This window comes from Tachyglossus aculeatus, chromosome 7 (assembly GCF_015852505.1).
Source record: "Tachyglossus aculeatus isolate mTacAcu1 chromosome 7, mTacAcu1.pri, whole genome shotgun sequence".
Taxonomy (NCBI): Eukaryota; Metazoa; Chordata; class Mammalia; order Monotremata; family Tachyglossidae; genus Tachyglossus; species Tachyglossus aculeatus.
The window spans coordinates 12,637,342-12,663,823 of NC_052072.1; the positions used below are offsets into that span (position 1 = coordinate 12,637,342).

Here is a 26,482-nt window from a genome sequence, read left to right on the forward strand (position 1 = left end):
TGGAGGAATCGGCCGACTTTGACGTGGATTCCCTTTCAAAGCCTCGAGTGCCTCGGACACAAACGAGTCCCTACCGAGGCTTCCGAAGGTCAGAAACAAGGCACAAGATATCCACGAGGAAAAGGGGTTTCAAGCCCGGGCCCTTATTAGGCCAGCGCAAGGTGTTTATTATGTGCAGTGAAAAGGACTCCGGAGAATCCTACGGTTAACTACTGTGTTCTTGCTCCACAGCCTTTCACTCATACCCACTTCTGGAGCGAAGACCGGTTCCGCTCCCCAAACGTGCAGATTAAGCGTATTCCGTCAGAGACGAGAAGTACGGTTTGCCTGTGGACGATCTTGAAGAAAAAGACCAGATTCCAGAGGCTTTAAACGCTTACACGGCAGAACGCACACATCGGGCAGATAAGTCCACAAGGAAATCCATTTCAGTACGTAAAACCAAGCTTTACTGAACTCTCCTGTTGGTCCTTCATATCCTATGCACTTGCAACAGATTTTCTTTGTTAGGACATTTTACATTAATTTTATAACAAACACAATCCAGGTAGGAATAAATATATCTATGATGGAGACTGTTTTCAGGTTTCTTGATGGAGGAAAAGTACCGAGTGTTCTCTCTCTCTCTCTGTAGCGTGTTTGGGTCCCCTGATCCACCCCGTGGTTTGGAAGTGTTGGGGGACCCGTTCTTCCAGCATCTTTCTAGAACTACAGGTCACACTCTAACGAGAAACCTTAGGAGGAAGAGTCTTATTGGTACTGCCGGTAGTCTCCGAATGGCGAACTGGGCAGCTGGGCTGGAGGCAGTTGGGAAGGGTCCTCGGCAAACTGGGGGCCTGCAAACGGACAAGAAAACATTGTACTGAATGTTATTTTAATGTCTGTCTCCCTGAAGCCCACAAGTTCCGTGTGGGCAGGGATCGTGGTACCAAGTCTAGTGTTGGCGTAGTCTCCCAAGCGTTAAGTGCAATAAATAACACTGATTGATTAAAACATCAGACATGGAAAGAGACAGGTCCGACCTTTTGGGAACCCATCAGCCTTTGCAAAAAGTGCCAACTCGACTTCCAATCTAGCGGTCTGCAAATAATGCCTACAATTGTAAAGCGGAAGAGGATGACCACCACAGATACAGTGTGAGACTAATGTCAATCTTTTCACCCAGTAGGGCCCTCTCCAAATCCAATGAATATTTAAATTTGGACGCAGCCAACTAGCAAAAAAAGGCAAGATTCTTTACTATCTATCCCCCAGGCATGAAACTACACTTGCTACATGCGAATGGGCTATCTGCTAGCTAAAATGGGCTAAAATATCCAGTGGTTGCTTGTCAATCTACGCATCAAGCAAAAACTCCTCACTCTCAGCTTCAAGGCTGTCCATCCCCTCGCCCCCTCCTACCTCACCTCCCTCCTCTCCTTCTCCAGCCCAGCCCGCGCCCTCCGCTCCTCTGCCGCTAACCTCCTCACTGGGCCTCGCTCTCGCCTGTCCCACCATCGACCCTGGTCCACGTCCTTCCCCTGGCCTGGAATGCCCTCCCTCTGCACATCCGCCAAACTAGCTCTCTTCCTCCCTTCAAAGCCCTACTGAGAGCTCACCTCCTCCAGGAGGCCTTCCCAGACTGAGCCCCCTTTTTCCTCTCCTCCTCCCCATCCACCCCACCCTACCTCCTTCCCTTCCCCACAGCACCTGCATATATTTGTACAGATTTAGTACTCTATTTTACTTGTACATATTAACTATTCTATTTACTTTGTTAATGATGTGCATATAGCTATAATTCTATTTATTCTGACGGTTTTGACACCTGTCTACATGTTTTGTTTTGCTGTCTGTCTCCCCCTTCTAGAACTGTGAGTCCAGTGTTGGGTAGGGACCGTCTCTATATGTTGCTGACTTGTACTTCCCAAGTGCTTAGTACAGTGCTCTGCACACAGTAAGCGCTCAATAAATACGATTGAATAAGTGAATGAATGCTAGAAGAGCTGCTTGTTCCTCTTTTAATAACAGCGACATTTCCCATGTTTTTATAGATTTGGGTCCGGGGGCCGAGTGGGGAGAGACTGGGGTTGGGAGGGAGGGGGAAACTCCTTAACAGTTAGTAATCAGGAAGAGGATATGCTATTAAGAATATCTCTCTGAGCAGAGAACATCTTTATAAATCAATGGCCTAGTTTAAATTTTTATCTGTCTGATTCCTGAACGAGAGGAATAGGTCAAAATTTCAAACACCCCAGATAATAATAGTAATAACAACAATGGCAGTATTTGTTAAGTGCTTATTATACATCATCATCATCATCATCAATCGTATTTATTGAGCGCTTACTATGTGCAGAGCACTGTACTAAGCGCTTGGGAAGTACAAATTGGCAACATATAGAGACAGTCCCTACCCAACATTGGGCTCACAGTCTAAAAGGGGGAGACAGAGAACAAAACCAAACATACTAACAAAATAAAATAAATAGAATAGATATGTACAAGTAAAATAAATAAATAGAGTAATAAATATGTACAAATATATATACATATATACAGTACATCAAGCACTGTACTAGGCGCTAGGGTAGATAAACAGTAATAAGGTCCCACGTGGGGCTCACAGAGCAAGTAGGAGGAAGAACAGATACTGAATCCCCATTCTGCAGATGAGGGAAATGAGGCACAGCGAGAGACTTGCCCCCAAGATCACACAGCAGACAAATGGTGAAGCCAGGAACAAAATCCAGGTCCTCTGACTCTCAGGCCTATGTTCTTTCCACTCGGCCACACTGCTTCCAGATAGAGAACGTGTGTGTAAATGGCAAGGATATATGTGGGTGGGCTTGGAAAGACAGTTGTCCTGTATCATAAAAGAGAGGAAATGGACTGCTGAAGACCCCATAACCAGATACAAACACCCATCCAGAGAAGCTTCAGGAAGTCAATCAATTGTATTTATCATGTACTTACTATGTGCAGAGTACAGAACTAAGCCCTTAGGACAGTACAACAGAATTAGTGGGCTCATTCCCAGCCCATAACGGGTTTACAGAAAGGAAGCTGTTAAAAACCTGCACAGGCCCTCCAGAGACCAGCTCAGAATCCTAGGAGAAGTCCAGAGCACCACAAGGTGGTATCAGCCAGTCATCAGAAAGCTGATGACTCCAATTATTTCTTAAATACCCCGGGAAAGGGTGGAGAGCCCCTGCCCTGAAGAGTGTGAAAGGGAAGGACAATCGCAAAGCCTAGAAAAGGCGGGAGTTTGGGGGGATGAAGGGAGAGGCCGTTACCCTAACCATTAAGCTCATTCTGTGACCAATAAGCCTGAGCGAACCTCCACTCAACCTGTAACAGCAGAACATTGAAAGGGAGCACTGAAGGTGGTTGCTTAAAAGGAGTCCTTGGAGCAACGGCCTTGGGCCTTGGAGTAACAGCTTTGGGGTCATGCAGAGAGAGAGCGGGCTGGAGCACTTGGTGACAGTTTGCACCAACCCCAGAAGTGACGGCATTTTTCACCACTCCTTGAAGCTGCATGCCATTGCTGTTGAAAACTTTTTGCCTCAAGACTAGAAGTAGTCAATTTCACTTCCTCTGGCTACAAAATCAGGTCATAAATACTGATCCACCCTGCATCAAAACTAGTGGATTTAGATAGCAATGCAGAGTTGTTCTATATTTCCTAAGGGCCCCCGCTCTTCTTTACTTCGCTTCTAAGATGCCTGCATCTTCATGATTCAGGAAGTAGATTTCTTGGCTTTAGGATTTTTTTTTTCACTATGTTAACAGCTTGGAGGAGCATGACAGCCTAACCAAAGACAGTAATTAGCCGGAAGAAAACTTATAACCAGAAAGTATCCACACAAGAACAATGCTCCAGTTTTTTAAATGTGGAAACTTTCACAACTTAAGCGTTATCCTAACCTCTTTGAGAAGCAGCGGGGAAGCAACATGGCCTAGTGGAAAGAGCCCAAGACTGGGAGTCAGAGGATCTGGGTTCTATAATAATAATAATGGCATTTATTAAGCACTTACTATGTGCAAAGCACTGTTCTACTCCCAGCTCTGCCAGCTGCTTGCTGTTATGACCTTGGGAAAGCCATTTAACTTCTCTGTCCCTCAGTGTCCTCAACTGCAAAATGGGTATTCAATACCTGTTCTGTCTCCGACTTAGACTAAGAACCCCACTCGGGACAGGGTTTAGAATGGTGTTTACCCCAGCGTTTAGAACAGTGTTTGACATGTAGTAAGTGCTTAACAAATACCATTTAAAAAAAAAAAGCAGCAGCCAGAGGGGCAGGTGTCCCTTTGTGGAGGGTCTAGCCGGAAGCAGAGACAAGAAAGCCCCAAACAGACCCATCAGGAAGAAAGGGGTCTGGCCAACTCAGGATGCCCAATGAGCAGGACAGCACTTGAATGGTTTTGCTAGTGAAATGGAGAGCTCCGGCCTGGCCGTGGGGAAGCGAGGTCAGATGTTTGGGAGATATGGTCTCTTTCTCCTCCACCCCCAAACAAAAACAAAACTCCAGACCAGAGTCAGAGTCAATCACTCTGATTACCTCTCCCTCCCTGATACCCTTTTCTTCAAAGAGAAAGGGCCTGAGTCAGTGATGAACTCTCCTCATTCTTGCACAATGGCATGGTGCCTTTCTCCAAGGAAGCTACAGAGTTTGGGGGGAAAAAAGAGCACAGAAATGTGCTGGAGCCAAAGAACGGGTCTCATCCCTCCTCCGAAACACAAGGCCCTCGGGGTGAAATCACAGACCTTTTAAATGTGGAAAACAGCTCCGTGGCACACGCATCGAGTGACAGGCTTTGGCCTGTGAGCACCGGCACCGTCTGGGTTTGGGACAAGCACTACTCACCATTTGGGAACTGTGCAGAGGCGAATCTTGTTAACAGGATGCCAGCTCCTTCGATTAAGGCCAGGAGGATTCCGCCCATCGCGGCTGAGCCGACCATGGCGATGGGTCCGTCTGAAGACAGTGAAGACAGGAGGGACATTACTCTCCAGGTCAGCGGTTACCCTGAGTGGCAGCTGATTCTGGGGGACCACCTGATGGCCTCTCTTTGGCCCATTCCCCAAATTCAAGAGCACAGGGGGAGATGAGAAGGGGGGAAAGAGTCCACCAACAGATGTCAATCACTCGGCAAAAATGGCAACACTCAAAAAGGCCCCACACAGTTTCACCAAGGGGTTGGCCTGGTTGGCCCTCTAAGCTGTCAGGAAGAGACCAACTCTATCTACTCTAAGGCTCCGATTTCCCATATGATTGCTAATACTACTACTACTACTAATAATAGTAATAATGGTGGTACTTGTTAATAATAATAATAATGATGGCATTTGTTAAGCACTTACTAATAATGATGGCATTTATTAAGTGCTTACTATGTGCAAAGCACTGTTCTAAGTGCTGGGGGGGTGATACAAAGTGATCACATTGTCCCACGTTGGGCTCACAGTCTTAATCCTCACCCTCGGCTTCAAGGCTGTCCATCACCTCGCCCCCTCCTACCTCACCTCCCTTCTCTCCTTCTCCAGCCCAGCCCGCACCCTCCGCTCCTCTGCCGCTAATCTCCTCACCATGCCTCGTTCTCGCCCGTCCCGCCGTCGACCCCCGGCCCACGTCCTCCCCCTGGCCTGGAATGCCCTCCGTCCGCACATCCACCAAGCTAGCTCTCTTCCTCCCTTCAAGGCCCTACTGAGAGCTCACCTCCTTCAGGAGGCCTTCCCAGACTGAGCCCCCTCCTTCCTCTCCCCCTACTCCCCCTTCCCATCCCCCGCGACTTACCTCCTTCCCCTCCCCACAGCACATATATATATGTATGTACATATTTATTACTCTATTTTACTTGTACATATTTGTTCTATTTATTTTATTTGGTTTATATGTTTTGTTTTGTTGTCTGTCTCCCCCTTCTAGACTGTGAGCCCGCTGTTGGGTAGGGACCGTCTCTATATGGTGCAAACTTGTACTTCCCAAGCACTTAGTACAGTGCTCTGCACACAGTAAGCGCTCAATAAATATGACTGAATGAATGTATGAATCCCCATTTTACAGATGAGGTAACTGAGGCTCAGAAAAGTTAAGGTCATACAGTAGACATGTGGCGGAGCTGGGATTAGAACCCTTGACCTCTGACTCCCAAGCCAGTGCTCTTTCCACTGAGCTTAAAGTCACACAGCTGATAAGTGGTGGAGCCAGGGTTAGAACCGACAAACTCCGACTCCTTCCACTAAGCCATGCTGTTACACTGCTACCCTGAAAAGATCCCTGTTTGGAAAACAGGGGGCCTCTCAAACTGTCACAACTCTAAAGTTTAGCCTTACTTCTCGCTGCCAAAATGGCTCCCGTTAAAGCACCGCTTGTGATGGAGTTCCAGGGATCTTCCTTCCCCCTGACCTTCACCATACTGCAGTCGATCATGGAGAAGAGGCCACCCCAAACTGCAAAGCTGCCTGTTGGTTTAAGGGGAAAGAAAAAACAATAAAGATGGCTTAGTTCCTTTCTCTCTGTCTAAACTGTCAAATGGAGAAGAGATTAAAAGTTCAGTTGTTTTTCCTTTTCGGGCTTGAATCCCCAAAAGTACTGAGTCCTTCACTCTGGAATGTCTGTCTTCCCCTCTAGACTGGAAACTCGTTGAAGGCAGGGAACATGTCTACTAACTCTGTTACACTGTATGCTCTCCAGCATTCAGTACAATGCTCTGCACACAGTAAGCACTCAATAAATACAACTGATGCAGCAATAATACTTATTAAGCGCTTACTGTGGACAGAGCACTGTACTAAGTACCAGGAAAGAGTACACAGATGGGAATTAGACACAGACCCTGGACCGTGGTGGACCATCAGGATGGGGCCAAGTCTTGAAAAGTGCTATTTTCAGGCATCTGCTCTTGAAGCAGCACAGTGTATTGAAGGTCTTCAACACGGACATAATAATAATAATAATAATAATAATAAATAATTGTGGTATTTGTTATGCAAGGCTATGTGCCAGGCACTGCACTAAGCACCAGGGGGACATAAGCACATTGGGTCGGACAGTCCCTGCCCCACAAGGGATTCACACTCAATCCCCATTTTGCAGATAAGGTAACAGGCACAGAGAAGTGAAGTGACTTGACCAAGGCCACAGAGCAGACAAGTGGCAGCACTGGGATTAGAACCCAGGTCCTTCAGACTCCCAGGCCCATTTATTAGGCCATGGACTATGAGCACTGCAGCCCAGGCACTGGCCACACCTGGCCCACACCACATTTTGGAAGCCTGAGGGCCAGAGGACCTGGGTTTTCATCCCAGCTCCACAACTGGCCTGCTGTGGGACCTTGGGCAAGTCCCTTAACTTCTCTATATCTCAGTTTCTTCACTGGAAAAATGGAGGTGAAATACCTGATCTCTCTTACTTAGACTGTGAGCTCCCTGAGGGGACAGGGTCTGTCCAACCAGATCACCTTATAATAATAATAATGCTGGTATTTGTTAAGCGCTATGTGCCAGCACTGTTCTAAGCACTGGGGTAGATAAAAGGTAGTCAGGTTGTCCCACGTGGGGCTCAGTCTTCATCCCCATTTTACAGATGAGGTAACAGGCACAGAGAAGTTAACTGACTTGACCAAATTCACACAGCAGGCAAGTGGCACAGCCAGACCCCATGACCTCTGACTCCCAAGCCCGGGCTCTTTCCACTGAGCCATGCTGCTTCTCTACTCCTTCTCTTAGGTCTACCCCAGCACTTACTAAGGTGTTTGGTACATAATAAGCGCCTAATCAACACTATTATTATTATTATATTCTTCCCCATAACTCCAGTTTCCCTGGAGCCAGCCAGTTTCCCAGTCTTCTAGTCCCAACAGTAGCGTCACTGGGGTAATAATAATTATGGTATTTGTTAAGTGCTTACTTTGTGCCAGGCACCGTACTAATAATGATAATAACAACTATGGTATTTGTTAAGCGCTTACTATGGGCCAGGCACTGTACTAAGCACTGGGGGTGGATACAAGCAAATCGGGTTGGACACAATCCCTGTTCCCTATTTTAATCCCCACTTTACAGATGAGGTAGCTGAGGCCTGGAGAAGTTCAACGACTTGCCCAAAGTCACACAGCAGACAAATGGTGGAGCTGGGATTAGAACCCATGACCTTCTGACTCCCAGACTAAGCGCTGAGGTGGATACAAGCAAACTGGGTTGGACAGTCCCTGTCCCACGTGGGGCTCACGGTCTCAATCCCCACTTTATAAGGCCACACAGCAGACAGGTAGCAGAGCCGGAATTAGAACCTATGACTTTCTAACTCCCAGGGCCGTGCTCTATTTATTACGCCGCGCAGCCTAGCCCACAGGAGTAGCAGTCCTGGTAATAGCAGAGTGGTTCAGTGTGAGCGGAAGGGCTGCAGATGAAAGCCCTCTTCTTATAATAATACTTATGCAGGTATTTGTCCCCCAACACCCGGACCCGGCCGACACAGTACGGGGGAGGGTCCCAGACAAGGCCTGCAGAGTCCCCAGTCAAGGCTACTAGCCAGGTTACACCCAGACTGCACAGATTTTCACCTCACTTCGGGGATAATGCCCCCTTCTCCAAATTCATCCAGGCTGCTCTAACCACCAAAGCCCTGGGGCATTAGCAGCAGCTTCCCAAGCAACCCAGATGGCTTCAACGGGGCTACGGACTTCTATTATTAGAAATCTAAAACAGGCCTTGATTTAATATGCTGTAACCAGATTTGTAGTTTAGCAACAATGTCGTTCTTCTTGATTGCCTTAGGTAACAACTTAAGCAGAAGATTAACCGCTATCGGCTGGGCAGGTATAAAGTGAGGCTTGAGCAAAGAGGGATTAGAGGGTTGTTGAAATTAAATCAGTTGACCCAGATTTAAAAAAATAAAAACCCTACCCCCTGCATGCCTTAAATGTAACACCTCACACAGACCTCCTCTCCTGTCCTGGTGTGGTCCCACTTCCTAACTTCTCCCAACATGGTTGACGCACACCTCCTCCGACATCCTGTCCTACAAATGAGCAACCTCAAGGTCATATCTTTCTCTCCCTTTCCTCCCTCGCCCCCCGCCAGGACACAGGTGGGGACAACCTCCAGGCACAGGTCCCTTGAACCAGGAGAAATTTGAGGTCTGAACCGTAATCCCCATTACAGCAGCTTCTTGGGCCCAGACGGAAACGAGGGAGGTTTGCTCACCTCAGGGCACTTCATGGGACATGGCCAGGGCAATTTTCAAACTCTGCTGCATCCCTTAGCTGCAATTTATGTTTTTTTAAATGCTATTTGTTAAGTGCTTACTATGTGCCAGGCACTGTATTAAGCACTAGGGTAGATACAAGCTAACCAGGTTGGGCACAGTCCATGTCTCTCACGGGGCTCACAGTCTTAATTCCCATTTTGCAGATGAGGTTAAGTGACTTGCCCAAGGTCACACAGCAGACAAGTGGCAGAGCAGGAATTTATCTTTGGGTCTTCCTCCCCGGCCAGATGCCAAGCTTGATCGAGGGCAGGGATGGTGCCTACCACTTTTCCTCTATTCTCCCAGGGGCTCTATCATTGTGGGCAGGGAATGTCATTATTTATTGTTGTATTGTACTTTCCCAAGGGCTTAGTACAGTGCTCTGCATATAGTAAGTGCTCAATAAACACGATTGAATGAATGAACCCCACAGCACTAATGCATGTAGCTTTAAATGTTATACTATGAATTATTTATAACATCTGTCTCCCCCGCTACACTGTAAGCTCGTTGTGGGCAGAGAACATGTCTGCCAAGTCTTTTGTAATGTCCTCTCCAAAGCACTTATTACAATGCTCTGCACATAGTAAACACTCATTAAATGCCACCAAATGATTACACTGTACAGGGTAGGGTCTCCATCAATTTGACTGCTGCGGGGCAGGGTGAGGGAGGTCTCCTCGTCTGCCCAGAGGAAAGCCAAAATTCAGCTTGGGGTGCAGGTGGCCTGAAACGTATAGGAGCCAATCAATCAATTCTATTTATTGAGCACTTACTATGTGCAGAGCACTATATTAAGCTTTTGGGAGAGCACAATACAACAGAATTAGCAGACACATTACCTGCCCAGAACAAGCTTATAGCTCTATGGTTTCAGAATGGGGGTTGGGAGAGGGAAAGGAGAACCCCCTGGATCAATTAAGGAACCACGGTGGAAGTAGGGAAGCCTGCACCTTAACACACCAGGATTTGGTTTCTGCCCATTTCATCATGCACTGCTACCACTGGAATCCCAATTGCTTCTTGAGATTTTTCGTGACATAAATTTCAATCATTCCGAGTGCTTACTGTGTGCAGAGTAATGTACTAAGCTCTTACCTTTTTCACGTCCAAAGGCAGACTCTGTGAGTTTGTCTGCCAACTCACACCAAGGGAAGTTCGTCTGACACCGAGTTACGTCTCCAACCCCGGCCGCTCACATGCTTTACATGTCTCTTGGCACATCTCAGCATGTCAGAAACTGAATTCCTCACCTACCCTCCCAAACCCTCTCCTCTAACTTCGCTGCCAACTCTGCCACCACCACCCTCGCAGTGCCAGAAGTTTGCCACCTGTGTCATCTGTGACTTTTCTACATTCTGCAGTCGGTTTCTAAATCTTGCCAGTTCTCCTTCTAGATTTTTATCCATCCGCCGTCTCCCCACCCCCGTCTCCACCCTTCCTGCTCAACACCCCGGATCAGATGCTCTTCGTCTCCCAGCTGGGTTATATGATCATGGCTCCACACCCAGATTCCCTGCATCAAGCTTCTCCCTTCGGTCCACCCTACAAACACCTACATGTTTCTCTCACTGTCACATCACTCCCCTCCTCAATAACCGTGACCCATCTGGTCATCCATGCACACACAGAAAAAACCTGCTTGCCAAGTTTCCAGGTATTCTCCCATCTCTCTCTTTCCCCACAACCCGGTTCTGCCACTTGCCTGCTCTGTAACGTTGGACAATATTGCTTCACTTCTCTATTCTTCGGTTACCTCATCTGGAAAATGGGGATTAAGACGTGAGTCTTATATGTACAAGACTGAACTCCTTGTCTTCCCTCCCAAACCCTGCCCTCTCCCTGACTTTCCCATCACTGTTGACGGCACTACCATCCTTCCCGTCTCACAAGCCCGCAACCTCGGTGTCATCCTCGACTCCGCTCTCTCGTTCACCCCTCACATCCAGGCCGTCACCACAACCTGTCGGTCTCACCTCCGCAACACTGCCAAGACCCGCCCTTTCCTCTCCATTCAAACCGCTACCCTGCTCGTTCAAGCTCTCATCCTATCCCGTCTGGATTACTGTATCAGCCTCCTCTCCGATCTCCCATCCTCCTGCCTCTCCCCACTTCAATCCATACTTCATGCTGCTGCCTGGATTGTCTTTGTCCAGAAACGCTCTGGGCATGTTACTCCCCTCCTCAAAAATCTCCAGTGGCTACCAATCAATCTGCGCATCAGGCAGAAACTCCTCACCCTGGGCTTCAAGGCTGTCCATCACCTCGCCCCCTCCTACCTCACCTCCCTTCTCTCCTTCTCCAGCCCAGCCCGCACCCTTCGCTCCTCTGCCGCTAATTTCCTCACCATGCCTCGTTCTCGCCCGTCCCGCCGTCCCCGGCCCACGTCATCCCCCTGGCCTGGAATGCCCTCCCTCCGCACATCCGCCAATCTAGCTCTCTTCCTCCCTTCAAGGCCCTACTGAGAGCTCACCTCCTCCAGGAGGGCTTCCCAGACTGAGCCCCCTCCTTCCTCTCCCCCTCTCCATCCCCCCCGCCTTACCTCCCTCCCCTTCCCACAGCACCTGTACGTATGTATATAGGTTTGTACATATTTATTACTCTATTTACTTATTTTATTTGTACGTATTTATTCTATTTATTTTATTTTGTTAATATGTTTTGTTCTCCATCTCCCCCTTCTAGACTGTGAGCCCACTGTTGGGTGGGGACCGTCTCTATATGTTGCCAACTTGTACTTCCCAAGCGCTTAGTACAGTGCTCTGCACACAGTAAGCGCTCAATGAATATGATTGAATGAATGAATGAATATGGGACAGGGACTGTGCCCAACAGGATTAAGTTCTATCTATCCTAGAGCTTAGTATGGTGCCTGACACATAGCAAGCCTTCCCCAAAATAACAAACAAAAAACCTACCGCAGCCTCACACCCCGCACACTCTCCCCAAACTAGATTTCTAACTGCACTTTGCTCAAAAGTCTCCTACAGCTGAATTACCCAGCACCCCTCTCCATCTGCACGGACCTTTGCCCTCCCCACCCTGCCCCTTAAGAACTGCTCAAACCACAGTCCTTCAAAACCCTTGTTTCCAAGGAGCATTCCCTGACCAGTTCCCCACTTTCCTGGACACGCCACCCCATCAACCACCAACTCTCATGTGAATATCTGATTCTTTATACCCTAGTATTTATCTAAACCCAATGGTCATAGCACGCTTCTTTCTGACCAACTGAACTCTCTCACTTCAATTTCATCTTATTTCTTATAAAACAAGCATATAAATAAGCTTTTACAAGTCCTTTTATTCCATGAATAGACTACTTCTGAACTCCAGAAGTCAGGCTCTGGAGTACAACCTTGCTCTATCTCAGCCAGCTCTCATTTCGGGACCAAGATGTGTCGACTTCCTTCTCTCCAGGCCAAAACTTCCATTCCCCTGGCTTTCAAAGCTATGTAAGTATCTCTTCCTAATACTTCAAAAGAGCAGTTCGGTCTGAGGAGCCGGACAACGCTCCCACTGCAATGAAGGTGCTAGACAGGAAGCTCCTGGAGGTCAGTTAATGCATGGCCTGGTTCTGTTGCAGTCGGTCAATTGTGCTTACTGAGCACTTACCATTTGCAGAGCACTATATTAGATACTTGGGAGAGTACAATATAAAACAGGTGCATTCCCTGCCCACGAGATTACAGTCTAAAGGGGGAGAAAGACATTTATATAAATAAAATTACAGATATGTACATAATGCTGTGGGACTGGAAGCGGAGGGGATGAATAAAGGGAGCAAGTCAAGTGACTCAGAAAGGAGTGGGAGAAGCAGAAAGGAGGGCTTAGACGGGGAAGGCCTCTTGGAGGAGATGTGCCTTCAATAAGCTTTGAAGCCGGAGGACAGTAATTATCTGTCTGATGTGAAGAGGAAGGGCGTTCCGGGACAGAGGCAGGATGTGCGTGAGAGGTCGTCGGTGAGAGATGAGATCCAGGTATGGTGAGTAGGCTGGCATTAAAGGAGCGTAGTGTGAGGGCTGGGTTGTAGTAGTAGAGTAGCAAGGTGAAGAAGGTGGGATAAATGCCACTGATCAACTAAATCAGCTGACAGAGCCTTTTTCCTATAAGGACTTACAGCAAAAGGACTTAGAGTTGACAAACTGGAGAGCCATGTCCTCAGAAAGAAAGGGAAGCCTGATTACAGCATAAAATGACTTTCCTCACCTCCCAACTGTGGTGCACGAGTTTTAATTGCTGTCAAGCTTCCTCGCAGTCGGTGATTTACTCCCTGGAAAAGGGGGGAAAGGAAACCAGGGGTCAGAAAAACAGAAAACCACAATGGTTCTAATTCATCTTTCCCGAAAGAAAACAGTACAGCCCTTCGGGATCCCACCAACAAAATCCTAACTGCCTCTGAGCTTTCCACTCTACCCTTGTGATTTCCTCGGCCTTCAGGGTCACGAACACAACGGGGCGAGATCTCACAATCTAAAATCCCATGCCAACCCGGGGACCCCGGCCAGCTTACCACCGGAGAATTCCGGAAGCCTTTGATCGCTTGGAAGATGCCCCCGCCGATGGCGCCCATGGTAAAGGCTCCGCCACAGTCGTCCACTATCCGCCAGGGGCTGGAGCAGAAAGAAAAAAAACGTAGTAGTCAGTCGATCGCATTTATCGAGCGCTTACAGTGTGCAGAGTACTGCACTAAGCCACTTGGGAGAGTACAATATAACAACAGATACACTCCCTGCCCACAACAAGCTTACAGTCTGGAGGAAGAGACAGACATTAATATAAATAAATAAGTTACAGATATGAACATATGGGCTGTGGGGCTGGGAGAGGGGATGAATAAGGAGCAAGTCAGGACAATGCAGAAGGGAGTGGGAGAAGAGGAGAGAAGGGGTTAGAAGATACAGTTGCTGTGCATGGGGAAACGCACCTTGGGATCCTGCTGGGCCTTTCCCAGCACCGAGCTACTTACTATGTGCCACAAACTTACAGAGGTACAAGATAATCAGAAGCAACCATCCCTGTCCCACCTGGGGCTCACCGCCACCTCTGGGTGCTCAATAAATACGGCGGCTAGTTACACAACTCAAAATCCACTTTAAGAAGTGTTGCTATTGGATTCTCACCCAAACCTACCCAGCCAGAGCACTTTCTCACTGCCCCCCTCCACCAACTGCACATCTACTGTATTGTACTAAGCGCTTGGAAAGTACAATTCAGCAACAAATAGAGACAATTCCTACCCAACAACGGGCTCATAATCACTCAATCAATGGTACTGCTGTATTATTACGGATCTATTAAGTGCTTACTATCTGTCAAGTACTATAGTAAACACTGGGGTATATACAAGTTAATCAGGCTGAACACAGTCCCTGTCCCAAATGGGGCTCACAGTTTAAGTAGGAGGGAGTAGGACTTAATCCCCATTTTACAGTGGAGGAAACTGAGGCCCAGAGACGTTAAATGACTTGCCCATGGTCTCGCAGCAAGCGACTGGCAGAACGAGGATTAGAACTCAGCTCCTCTGGCTCCCAGGCCCGTGTTCTTCCCACTAGGCCCTGGCTCCTTCTCATCACTGATTGAGCACCTGCTGTGTGCAAAGCACCGTATGAACAGCACAGTACAATAGAGTTGGTATACACAATTCCTGCACCTCTGCCATTAAAATAAATCACACATAAGGATATGTTCATAAATGCTGTGGGGACGGGATGAATATCAGAGTACTTAAGGGGTACACACCCAAGTGCATAGATGATACAGAAGGGATGGCGAATAGGGTGAGGAAATGAGAGATAAGTCAAGGAAGGCTTCTTGGAGGAGATGGGATTTTAGCAGGACTTTGAAGGTGAGGAGAGTGGTGGTTAGTCAGACACGAAGGGGGAGAGGGTTCCAGGCCAGAGGGGGAAGACGCGAGCAAGATACAGTGCTCTGACAACAGTAAGTGCTCAATAAGCACAAAATATATCTGCCTCAGCTTTTTCCCCATTTTATTTCAAGTACTCTGCCTACAAGGAGCTATGTCTCCCTTATGGGCTCCACTGCCAAGCCCACTAAAGGCTTGAGAAATTAGAACAGTCGTTGGTGAGAATATTTCACGTTAAGGAGCCTGAAAATGATAGCATGATCCATCCGCAAGATTTCTCTACTACATAAAAATTAATTCCCTTTCCAAACATTATTTTAAGGCCCAACCCTTGGCATTATCAAGACTCCAAAAGAAGCACCAGCTCAGAGCCGCAATTCTGTCTCACTAGGTTACTCAGATCTCTTTGGCGGGTTCTACTCTGTGATGCCGAAAGAGACGTCATTCAGTGACGTGAGGTAACATTTGCAAGCCCAGCTGTCCGGTGTAATATTAGCCACTCCTAAACATAACCATTTCTTTGAAATACATCCTCCCAGAGAGCCAGTGACCTAGGGGATGAGGCCACTGGTTTACTCTCAAACTACAGGGCTAGGGAGAACTGTTAAACACCACTGCACCAGAGTAACCTTGGATAAATGTGACAGAGTAGAGCTGTCGACAAAAGGACAGGAATGGGAGAGTTCAAAGCAGTGAACAGGGGAGAGAAACGGATGAAGAGAAGCTGCATGGCCTACTGGAAAGAGAGTCAGAAGACCTAGGTTCTAATCTAAGACTGTGGGACAGGAACTGTGTCCAACCTGATTATCTGCTATCTACCCCAGCACTTAGTACAGTGCTTGGCCCATAGCAAGTACTTAACAAGTGCCAAATTAAAAAAAGAGCGAGAAAGAGAGACCAGATGGGTACCCAGGAGACATCTGGTGAAGTGCTTTGAAGCACACCCTCCCGAGACTGCAAACTCCTTGAGGACAGGGATCAGGCCTACCAAGTCTACCGTGCCCCCCCAAATGCTCTGCACTTAGTAAGCACTCAATAATTACCACTGATCAATTGATGGAGCAGAAAACATGGAGCCAATGGAGACTTTTGAAGGAGAAATGTGTGTCAAATGAGGGGAAGCAGCATGGCTTAGTGGAAAGAGCATGGGCTTGGGAGTCAGAGGTCGTGGGTTCTAATTCTGACTCCGCCACTTCTCCGCTGTGTGACCCTGGGCATGTCACTTAACTTCTCTGTGCCTCAGTTACCTCATCTGTAAAATGGGGATTAAGACCCACGTGGGACAACCTGAGAACCTTGCATCTACCCCTGCGCTTGGCACACAGTAAGCATTTAACAAGTACCATCATTATTATTATAGAAAGACAATCCTGGAAGCTGAGAGGTGTGAGACGGGGGAATTGGTGAGTGTGTGAGAGTTAAGAGAAGGTGAGGAGTCAAAGATAAAACTAAAGTGGTGGGCTTTGGGACACAGAGGATGGTGGTGACAAGTAAGTTTCCAAGCGCTTAGTCCAGTGCTCAATCCCTCAGCAGGCTTCGACAATGTGGACCACCCCTTTCTCCTGGAAACATCATCTAACCTTGGTTTCAATTACACTGTCCTCCCCTGGCTCAATCGATCACATTTATTAAGCACTTACTGGATGCAGAGCACTGTACTGAATACTTGGGAGAGTAAAATATAACAATAAAGACACATTCCCTGCCCACAGTGAGTTTACAGTCTAGAGGGGGAGACAGACATTAATATAAGTAAATTACAGTTGTACATAAGTGCTATGGCGGGGGGGGATGAATGAAGGGAGCAAGTCAGGGCGATAGAGAAGGGAGTAGGCAAAGAGGAAAGAAGGCTTAGTCAGGGAAGGCCTCTTGGAGGAGGTGTGCCTTCAATAAGGCTTTGAAAGCAGGGAGAGAAATTCAGGAAAAGGGAGGGCGTTCCAGGCCAGAGGCAGGATGTGGGCGAGAGGTCGGTTGCGAGATAGATGAGCTCGAGGTACAGTAAGTAGGTTGGCATTACAAGAGAAAAGTGTGCGCGGGCTGGGTTCTAAGAGGGTAGCAAGGTGAGGTAGGAGGAGGCAAGGTGATTGAGGGCCTTAAAGCTGATGGGAAGGAGGTTCTGTTTGATGCATAAGTGGATGGGCAACCACTGGAGATTCTTGAGGGGTGAAACATGAACTGAACGCTTTTGGACAAAAATTATCCAGGCAGCAGAATGAAGTATGGACTGGAGTGGGGAGAAACAAGAGGCAGGAAGGTCAGTAAGGAGGCTGATATAATAATCAAGGTGGGATAGGATAAGTGTTTGGATTAATGAGGCAGCAGTTTGGTGGAGAGGAAAGAATGGATTTTAGCGATGTGAAAAGTTGAACAGACAGGATTTAGTGATAGACCGAATATGACAGACCGAATATGTGGGTTGAATGAGAGCAGAATCAAGGATAACTTCAAGGTTATGGGTTTGTGAGACAGAAAGGAGGGTGGTGCTGTTTTCGGTGATGGGAAAGTCACAGGGAGGATAGGGTTTAGGCGGGAAGATGAGGAGTTCTGTTTTGTACGTGCACAGTTTCAGATAATGCCAGGACATCCAAGTAGAGATGACTTAAAAGCAAAAGAAAATGCTAGATGGCAGAGAGGGAGAGAGATCAGGGCTGGAGATGTAGATTTGGGAACCATCTGCATAGAGGTGGTAGTTGAAGCCATGTGAACAAATGAGTTCTCCAAGAGAGTGGGTGTCGATGAAGCTGAGTGAGCAGCCAGAGACACAGAGGGAGAACCAGAAGAGAACAGTGTCAGTGAAGCCAAGATTGGATAATGTTTCCAAGAGAAGGGGGTGATGATGATGATGCTGGCATTTAAGCGCTTACTATGTGCAAAGCACTGTTCTAAGCGCTGGGGAGGTTACAAGGTGATCAGGTTGTCCCACAGGAGGCTTACAGTCTTCATCCCCATTTTACAGATGAGGTAACAGACACAGAGAAGTTACGTGACTCTCCCAAAGTCACACGGCTGACAATTGGCAGAGCCGGAATTCAAACCCATGACCTCTGACTCCACTGAGCCACGATGGTCAACAGTGTCAGGCAGCTGAGAGTTCAAGGAGGATTAGGATGGAGTAGAGTCCACTGGATTTGGCAAGGAGGAGATCACTGGTGATCTTTGATAGGGCAGTTTCTGTGCTGTAAAGGGGACAGAAGCCAGATTGGAGGGGGTCAAGGAGAGAACTGTAAGAGTGGAACTTGAGACAGTGGGTGTAGACAACTTGTTCAAGAAGTTTGGAGAGGAATGGTAGGAGGGAGATAGGGCAATAGCTGTAGGGAGCCGTGGGGTCAAAGGATGTTTGAAAGCAGTGGGGAAGAAGTCACTGAAGAGAAAACAGTTGAAGATGGTGGTCACAGAGGGGGCAAGTATTTTGCTAAGGTGCAAAGCAATAGGGGTTGGATATGCAGATGGAGGGGGTGGATTTTGAGAGACAGCAGATCTCCTCTTGAGATACTGCTGGGAGAGTTGAAGAAGGGGCAGGAGAAGGGAAGGACTGCATAAAAGCAGGGGAGATATTAGGGAGAACACACCCAGTAGTTTCTCTCTGGACATTCCCTGTCTTTCCTTTTCACCAGCTCCTCCTCTGCACCCCACCCCCTAACTCTGGGAGTCCCTCATGGCTCAGTTCTGGGTCCCCCTTATACTCTTCATCTACACCCAGCTCTTGGAGAATTCATTCACTTCCATGGATTCGATTTTTTTATGGTATTTGTTAAGTACTGGGTAGATAAAAGGTAATCAGGTTGGACACAGTTCCCTTCCCATATGGGGCTCACAGTCTAAATACTGAATCAGTCTCAGATTTTGAGCCTCTCACAGGAGCAAGAGACCTTGAATAATAATAATGGTATTCGATAAGCGCTTTACTATGTGCCAGGCACTGTAATAATAATAATAATAATGGCATTTGTTAAGCGCTTTCTATGTGCGAAGCACTGTTCTAATCACTGGGGTGGGTACAGGCAAATTGGGTGGGACACAGTCCCTGTCCCACGTGGGGCTCACAATCTCAATCCCCATTTTACAGATGAGGGAACTGAGGCAGGGAGAAGTGAAGTGTCTTGCCGAAGGTCACACAGCAGACAAGTTGCTGAGTCTGGATTTGAACCCAGGTCCTTCTGATTCCCAGGCCTATGCTCTAGCCACTACAGCACAGTGCTTTCCACACATGAAACAGAAAACTCTAACAATCGTTCCCTCCCCTTGAGGGAACAAGACTCGATCAAGGAGTAAAAGGACACGGGGCTAAAAGCGGAGCGCTCTAGGAACTGATTCCATCAGCCATCAGGACAGTGAGGAGTGAACGTTCATAAAGTGTGGAGCACTTTACAGAACTGAAAGGAAGCAGTCTCGCTGTCCAGGCTTGGAAAATAATCCACCTGTGACAGGGGCTGAAAAGTGCTGTTTCATCCAAGTGCAGATTTATGCCGCGATTTGTGGGCAGGGAATGTGACTGTTTATTGCTGTATTGTCCTCTTCCAAGAGCTTAGTACAGTGCTCTGCACACAGCACTCGATGAATACGATTGAATAAATGAATGAATTCACAACCCACCCCATTTTGCTCAGGAGGTAAAGCCTGAAGCTGCCATTGCCCTGATACTGCTGTCAGGCATACCCAGCTCAGTCCACCCTCAGGGCCAGTGCAGGGGTGGGCACTGCTCTGCCACATTCATTCATTCAATCGTATTTAATGAGCGCTTACTGTGTGCAGAGCACTGTACTAAGCGCTTGGAAAGTACAAGTCAGCAACGTAGAGACGGTCCTTACTCAATAACGGGCTCAGAGTCTAGCTCACATCAGCTTGACCAGGCTGCCCACAGGAGATTTCTGACCTACACCACTCTCCCTCTCAGTGCAGGGCTCTGCATACAGTAAGCGGTCAACAAGTACTACCGATTGACTGAATCTTTGACCTTCGGAGCCACATTGTCCTTCCAACAGGCTCCCACCCGGGGTGAAGGAGGGGTCGCCTGCACGCTCCCCTCACTGTTTCCGGGGCCGTTTAGGATGACCGATCGTATGGCAAGCTCAGCTCCCACTGGTCAAATGGGTGGAGGGCAGGACCCCGGGCTGGTCACTGGGTTGACCAGGGACCGACAAAAAAAAGGCTCCGCACAAGGAAGCGGGACCAGGGGAGGGGAAGGTTATGTTCCTGGCCAGATCCTACACTGTAAAATGGGGTTCATTCATTCAGTCAGTTGTATTTATTGAGCGCTCACTGAGTGCAGAGCGCTTGGGAAAGTACAATATAGCAATAGAAACAATCCTGCCCACAATGAGCCCACAGGGTCAAGACTGTGAGCCCCACATGGGACAAGGACTGTGCCAACCCAATCTGCTTGTATCGACCCCAGCGCTTAGTACAGTGCCTGGAACATTATTATCCTTATTATTATTATTATTATTACTACTACCAAGCTGTGATCTCAAGTCACAGCCAAGGAAAAAGAGCCCGGGGCTGGGAGTCTGGAGGCGTGGGTTCTAATCCCGACTCCCACACCTGCCTGTTCTGTGACCTCGGGCGAGTCGCTGGGCCTCATTTCCTCGTCTGTAAAATGGGGATGCACGGGGTGGTGGATGGAGCACGGGCCTGGAGTCACAAGGTCATGGGTTCTAATCCCGCCCCCTCCACTCGTCTGAAGTGTGACCTTGGGAAAGTCACTTCACTAGGCCTCAGTTCCCTCCTCCATAAAATGGGGATTGAGAACGTAAGCCCCACTTGGGATGGGGGCTGCGTCCAACCCGATTTGCAGGTATCCAGCCTCGTGCTTAGTACAGTGCCTGGCACTTAGTAGGCGCTTAAACAAATACCACAATTATTATTTGTTGCCGAATTGTACTTTCAAAGCTCTTAGAACAGTTGTCTGCACACAGTAAATACTCAATACAATCGAACGAATAAATGATCATTGTAATTATATCGCTAGTAATAATTATCCCCCCTCAGACTGTGAGTGTCCCATGCACGCCAGGGTCTGGGTGGGACATGGTTGCCCTGTAAATAATAATAACAATAGTGATGGTATTTGTTAAGCACTTCCTATAATACTGATGGCATTTATTAAGCACTTACCGTGTGTAAAGCACTGTTCTAATAACAGGAATAATAATTATGGCATTTATTAAGTGCTTACTATGTGCAAAGCACTGTTCTAATAATAATAATAATAATGGCATTTATTAAGCACTTACTATATGCAAAGCGCTGGAGAGGTTACAAGGTGATCAGGTTGTCCCACATGGGGCTCACAGTCTTAATCCCCATTTTCCAGATGAGGTCACTGAGGCCCAGAGAAGTGAACTGACTTGCCCAAAGTCACACAACTGACAATTAACAATAATGACGATGGTATTTGTAAAGTGCTTACTATGTGCAAAGCACTGTTCTAAGCACTGGGGGGGATACAAGGTGATCAGGTTGGCGGGCTGGGATTGGAACCCACGACCTCTGACTCTAAATAATAATAATGATGGCATTTGTTAAGCGCTTGGGGGATACAAGGTGAGCAGGCTGTCCCACGTGGGGCTACCAGTCTTCACCCCCATTTTCCAGATGAGGGACCTGAGGCCCAGAAAAGTGAAGTGACTTGCCCATATCAATCAATCAATCGTATTTATTGAGCACTTACTGTGTGCAGAGCACTGTACTAAGCGCTTGGGAAGTACAAGTTGGCAACATATAGAGACAGTCCCTACCCAACAGTGGGCTCACAGTCTAGAAGGGGCAGACAGAGAACAAAACCAAACATATTAACAAAATAAAATAAACAGAATAGATATGTACAAGTAAAATAAATTAATAGAGTAATAAATATGTACAAACATATATACAGGTGCTGTGGGGAAGGGAAGGAGGCAAGACGGGGGGGATGGAGAGGGGGGCGAGGGGGAGAGGAAGGAGGGGGCTCAGTCTGGGAAGGCCTCCCAAAGTCACCCGGCTGACAAGTGGTGGGGTGGGGATTCGAACCCATGACCTCTGAGGCCCAAGCCCGGGCTCTTTCCACTGAGCCACGCTCCTTCTCGAGCGCTGACCTTGTATGTCCCCGGATGTTCAGAAGAGAGCTGAGCACGGGGCACGCGCTTCTGACGGCCCACTAGAGTTAGGGCTCTGAGGTGGAGGATGATGATGGCATTTATTAAGCGCTTACTATGTGCAAAGCACTGTTCTAAGCGCTGGGGAGGTTACAAGGTGATCAGGTTGTCCCACGGGGGCTCACAGTCTTAATCCGCCGCTAATCTCCTCACCGTGCCTCGTTCTCGCCTGTCCCGCCGTCGACCCCCGGCCCACGTCCTCCCCCGGGCCTGGAATGCCCTCTCTCCGCACATCCGCCAAGCTAGCTCTCTTCCTCCCTTCAAGGCCCTGCTGAGAGCTCACCTCCTCCAGGAGGCCTTCCCACACTGAGCCCCCTCCTTCCTCTCCCCCTCCTTCCCCTCTCCATCCCCCACCTTACCTCCTTCCCCTCTCCATCCCCCACCTTACCTCCTTCCCCTCTCCATCCCCCACCTTACCTCCTTCCCTTCCCCACAGCACCTGAATATACGTATATATGCTTGTACATATTTATTACTCTATTTATTTTACTTGTACATATCTATTCTATTTACTTTATTTTGTTAATATGTTTTGTTTTGTTGTCTGTCTCCCCCTTCTAGACTGGGAGCCCGCTGTTGGGTAGGGACCGTCTCTATATGTTGCCAACTTGGACTTCCCAAGCGCTTAGTACAGTGCTCTGCACACAGTAAGCGCTCAATAAATACAATTGATTGATTGATTTTGTTGTCTGTCTCCCCCTTCTAGACTGTGAGCCCACTGTTGGGTAGGGACCGTCTCTATATGTGGCCAACTTGGACTTCCCAAGCGCTTAGTACAGTGCTCTGCACACAGTAAACGCTCAATAAATACGACTGAATTGATTTTGTTGTCTGTCTCCCCCTTCTAGACTGCGAGCCCGCTGTTGGCTAGGGACCGTCTCTAGATGTGGCCAACTTGGACTTCCCAAGCGCTTAGTCCAGTGCTCTGCACACAGTAATTGCTCAATAAATACGATTGATTGATCCATTTTCCAGATGAGGTCACTGAGGCCCAGAGAAGTGAAGTGACTTAGAAGCAGCGTGGCTCAGCGGAAAGAGCCTGGGCTTTGGAGTCAGAGGTCGTGGGTTCAAATCCCGGCTCTGCCACTTGCCAGCTATGCGGCTTTGGGCAAGTCACTTCACTTCTCTGTGCAGCGTGGCTCGGTGGAAAGAGCGCGGGCTTGGGAGGCAGAGGTCACGGGTTCGAATCCCACCTCCCCCACGTCTGCTGTGTGACCTTGGGCAAGCCGCTTCACTTCTCTGTGCCTCAGTTCCCTCATCTGTCAAATGGGGATTGAGACTGTGAGCACCACGTGGGACAACCTCATCTCCTTGTGTTCCCCCCAGCGCTTGGAACCGTGCTTTGCACATAGCAAGCGCTTAACAAATACCAACATTATTATTATCATTATTCTCTGGGCCTCAGTTCCCTCATCTGTCAAATGGGGATTAAGACTGTGCACCTCACGTGGGACAACCTCATCTCCTTGTGTTCCCCCCAGCGCTTAGAACAGTGCTTTGCACATAGTAAGCGCTTAACAAATACCAACATTATTATTATTATTATTATTCTCTGGGCCTCAGTTCCCTCATCTGTCAAATGGGGATTAAGACTGTGAGCCCCACGTGGGACAGCCTCATCTCCTTGTGTTCCCCCCAGCGCTTAGAACAGTGCTTTGCACATAGTAAGCGCTTAACAAATACCAACATTATTATTATTATTATTATTCTCTGTGCCTCAGTTCCCTCATCTGTCAAATGGGGATGAAGACTGTGAGCCCCACGTGGGACAACCTCATCTCCCTGTGTTCCCCCCAGCGCTTAGAACAGTGCTTTGCACATAGTAAGCGCTTAACAAATACCAACATTATTATTATTATTATTATTCTCTGTGCCTCAGTTCCCTCATCTGTCAAATGGGGATGAAGACTGTGAGCCCCACGTGGGACAACCTCATCTCCCTGTGTTCCCCCCAGCGCTTAGAACAGTGCTTTGCACATAGTAAGCGCTTAACAAATACCAACATTATTATTATTATCATTATTCTCTGTGCCTCAGTTCCCTCATCTGTCAAATGGGGATGAAGACTGTGAGCCCCACGTGGGACAGCCTCATCTCCTTGTGTTCCCCCCAGCGCTTAGAACAGCGCTTTGCACATAGTAAGCGCTTAACAAATACCAACATTAATATTATCATTATTCTCTCGGCCTCAGTTCCCTCATCTGTAAAATGGGGATGAAGACTGTGGGTCCCACAGGAGGGGAGGCCTCACCATGGCTCTCTCGCGTACTCCTCCATCTTGCCCCAACGACGACGACGACGACGAGGGGCCCGCCTCAGGCCAACCGGAAGTGCGCCCCCCCAGCCCGGCCCGCCCCTATGGCGCCCATTGGTCGGCCGCCGCGGCGGGAGGGCCAATCAGGAGGCGGCTCTGGCCCAGGGGGCGGGGCTTCCAGGGCGCCCGCCCAATCTGGCTCCTCCCTCCCCTCCCACCCCCCCTCGAGCCGGCGGGGTGGCGGGCGCCCCCTGTAGGCCGGGGCCTGCACTCGGCGATTCCATCCGCGCCAAAGGGAGGGAGGGAGCCCAGTCGTTCGTTCGTTCGTTCGTTCGTTCGTTCGTTCGTTCGTTCGTTCGTTCGTTCGTTCGTTCGTTCGTTCGTTCGTTCGTTCGTTCGTTCGTTCGTTCGTTCGTTCGTTCGTTCGTTCGTTCGTTCGTTCGTTCGTTCGCATTCATTCAATTGTATTTATTGAGCGCTTGCCGTGCGCGGAGCACTGTACTAAGCGCTTGGGAAGTCCCAGTTGGCAACGTATAGAGACGGGACCAACCCACCAGCGGGCTCACAGTCTAGAAGGGGGAGACGGACAACGAAACAAAACTTATTAACAAAATGAAATAAATGGAATAAATATGTACAAATGAAATAAAGAAATAAATACTTACAAACATATATATTCATTCATTCATTCAAGCGTATTCATTCATTCATTGAATCGTATTTATTCATTCGTTCCTTCAATCAATCGTATTTATTCATTCATTCATTCAATCGTATTTATTGAGCGCTTACCGTGCATAGAGCACTGTACTAAGCGCTTGGGAAGGACAAGTTGGCAACATATAGAGACAGGCCCTACCCAACAGCGGGCTCACAGTCTAGAAGGGGGAGCCGGACAACAGAACAAAACATATTCACAAAATAGAATGAATAGAATAAATATGTACAAATGAAATAAATAGAGCAATAAATACGTACAAGTATATATTCATTAATTCTTTCATTCAATCGTATTTATTCATTCATTCAATCGTATTTATTGAGTGCTTACTGTGCACAGAACACTGTACTAAGCGTTTGGGAAGTCCAAGTTGTCAGCATCTAGAGACGGGCCCTACCCAACAGCGGGCTCACAGTCTAGAAGGGGCAGACAGAAAACAGAACAAAACATATTAACAAAATAAAATAAATAGAATAAATATGTACAAATGAAATAAATAAATACTTACAAACATATATATTCATTCATTCATTCATTCGTATTCATTCATTCATTTATTCAATCGTATTTATTCATTCGTTCATTCAATCGTATTCATTCATTCACTCATTCATTCAATCGTATTTATTCAGCATATATATTCTTTCATTAAATCAATCAATCAATCAATCGTATTTATTGAGCACTTACTGTGTGCAGAGCACTGGACAAAGCGCTTGGGAAGTACAAGTTGGCAACATACAGAGACGGTCCCTTCCCAACAGTGGGCTCACAGTCTAGAAGGGGGAGACAGACAACAAAGCAAAACATATTAACAATATAAAATAAATGGAATAAATATGTACAAATGAAATAAATAAATACTTACAAAGATATATATTCATTCATTCATTCAATCAATCGTATTGATTCATTCGGTCATTCAATCAATCATATTTATTCATTCATTCATTCAATCGTATTTATTCAGCGCTTACTGTGCGCAGAGCACTGTACTAACCGCTTGGGAAGTCCAAGTTGGCAACGTATAGAGACGGGCCCAACCCAAAAGCGGGCTCACAGTCTAGAAATGGGAGACAGACAACAGAACAAAACATATTAACAAAATAGAATGAATAGAATGAATATGTACAAATGAAATGAATAGAGCAATAAATACATACAAGTATATATTCATTCATTCAATCAATAGTATTTATTCATTCATTCAATCGTATTTATTGAGCGCTGACTGTGTGCAGAGCACTGGACTAAGCGTTTGGGAAGTACAAGTTG

General features: G+C 47.6%; 1 protein-coding gene across 1 annotated transcript; it reads right to left on the minus strand.

Annotated features, from left to right (window-relative positions):
• Positions 1-426: 426 nt before the first annotated feature.
• Positions 427-22,221, minus strand: TIMM17A (translocase of inner mitochondrial membrane 17A). Its single transcript, XM_038749098.1, has 6 exons — positions 22,173-22,221; positions 13,747-13,846; positions 13,443-13,506; positions 6,317-6,445; positions 4,848-4,958; positions 427-836 (listed from the first exon to the last, which is right to left on the minus strand). The coding sequence occupies exons 2-6, from the start codon at positions 13,804-13,806 to the stop codon at positions 751-753; spliced, it is 450 nt and encodes a 149-aa protein (XP_038605026.1). The 5' UTR covers positions 13,807-13,846; positions 22,173-22,221; the 3' UTR covers positions 427-750.
• Between the last annotated feature and the right edge of the window lie 4,261 nt (positions 22,222-26,482).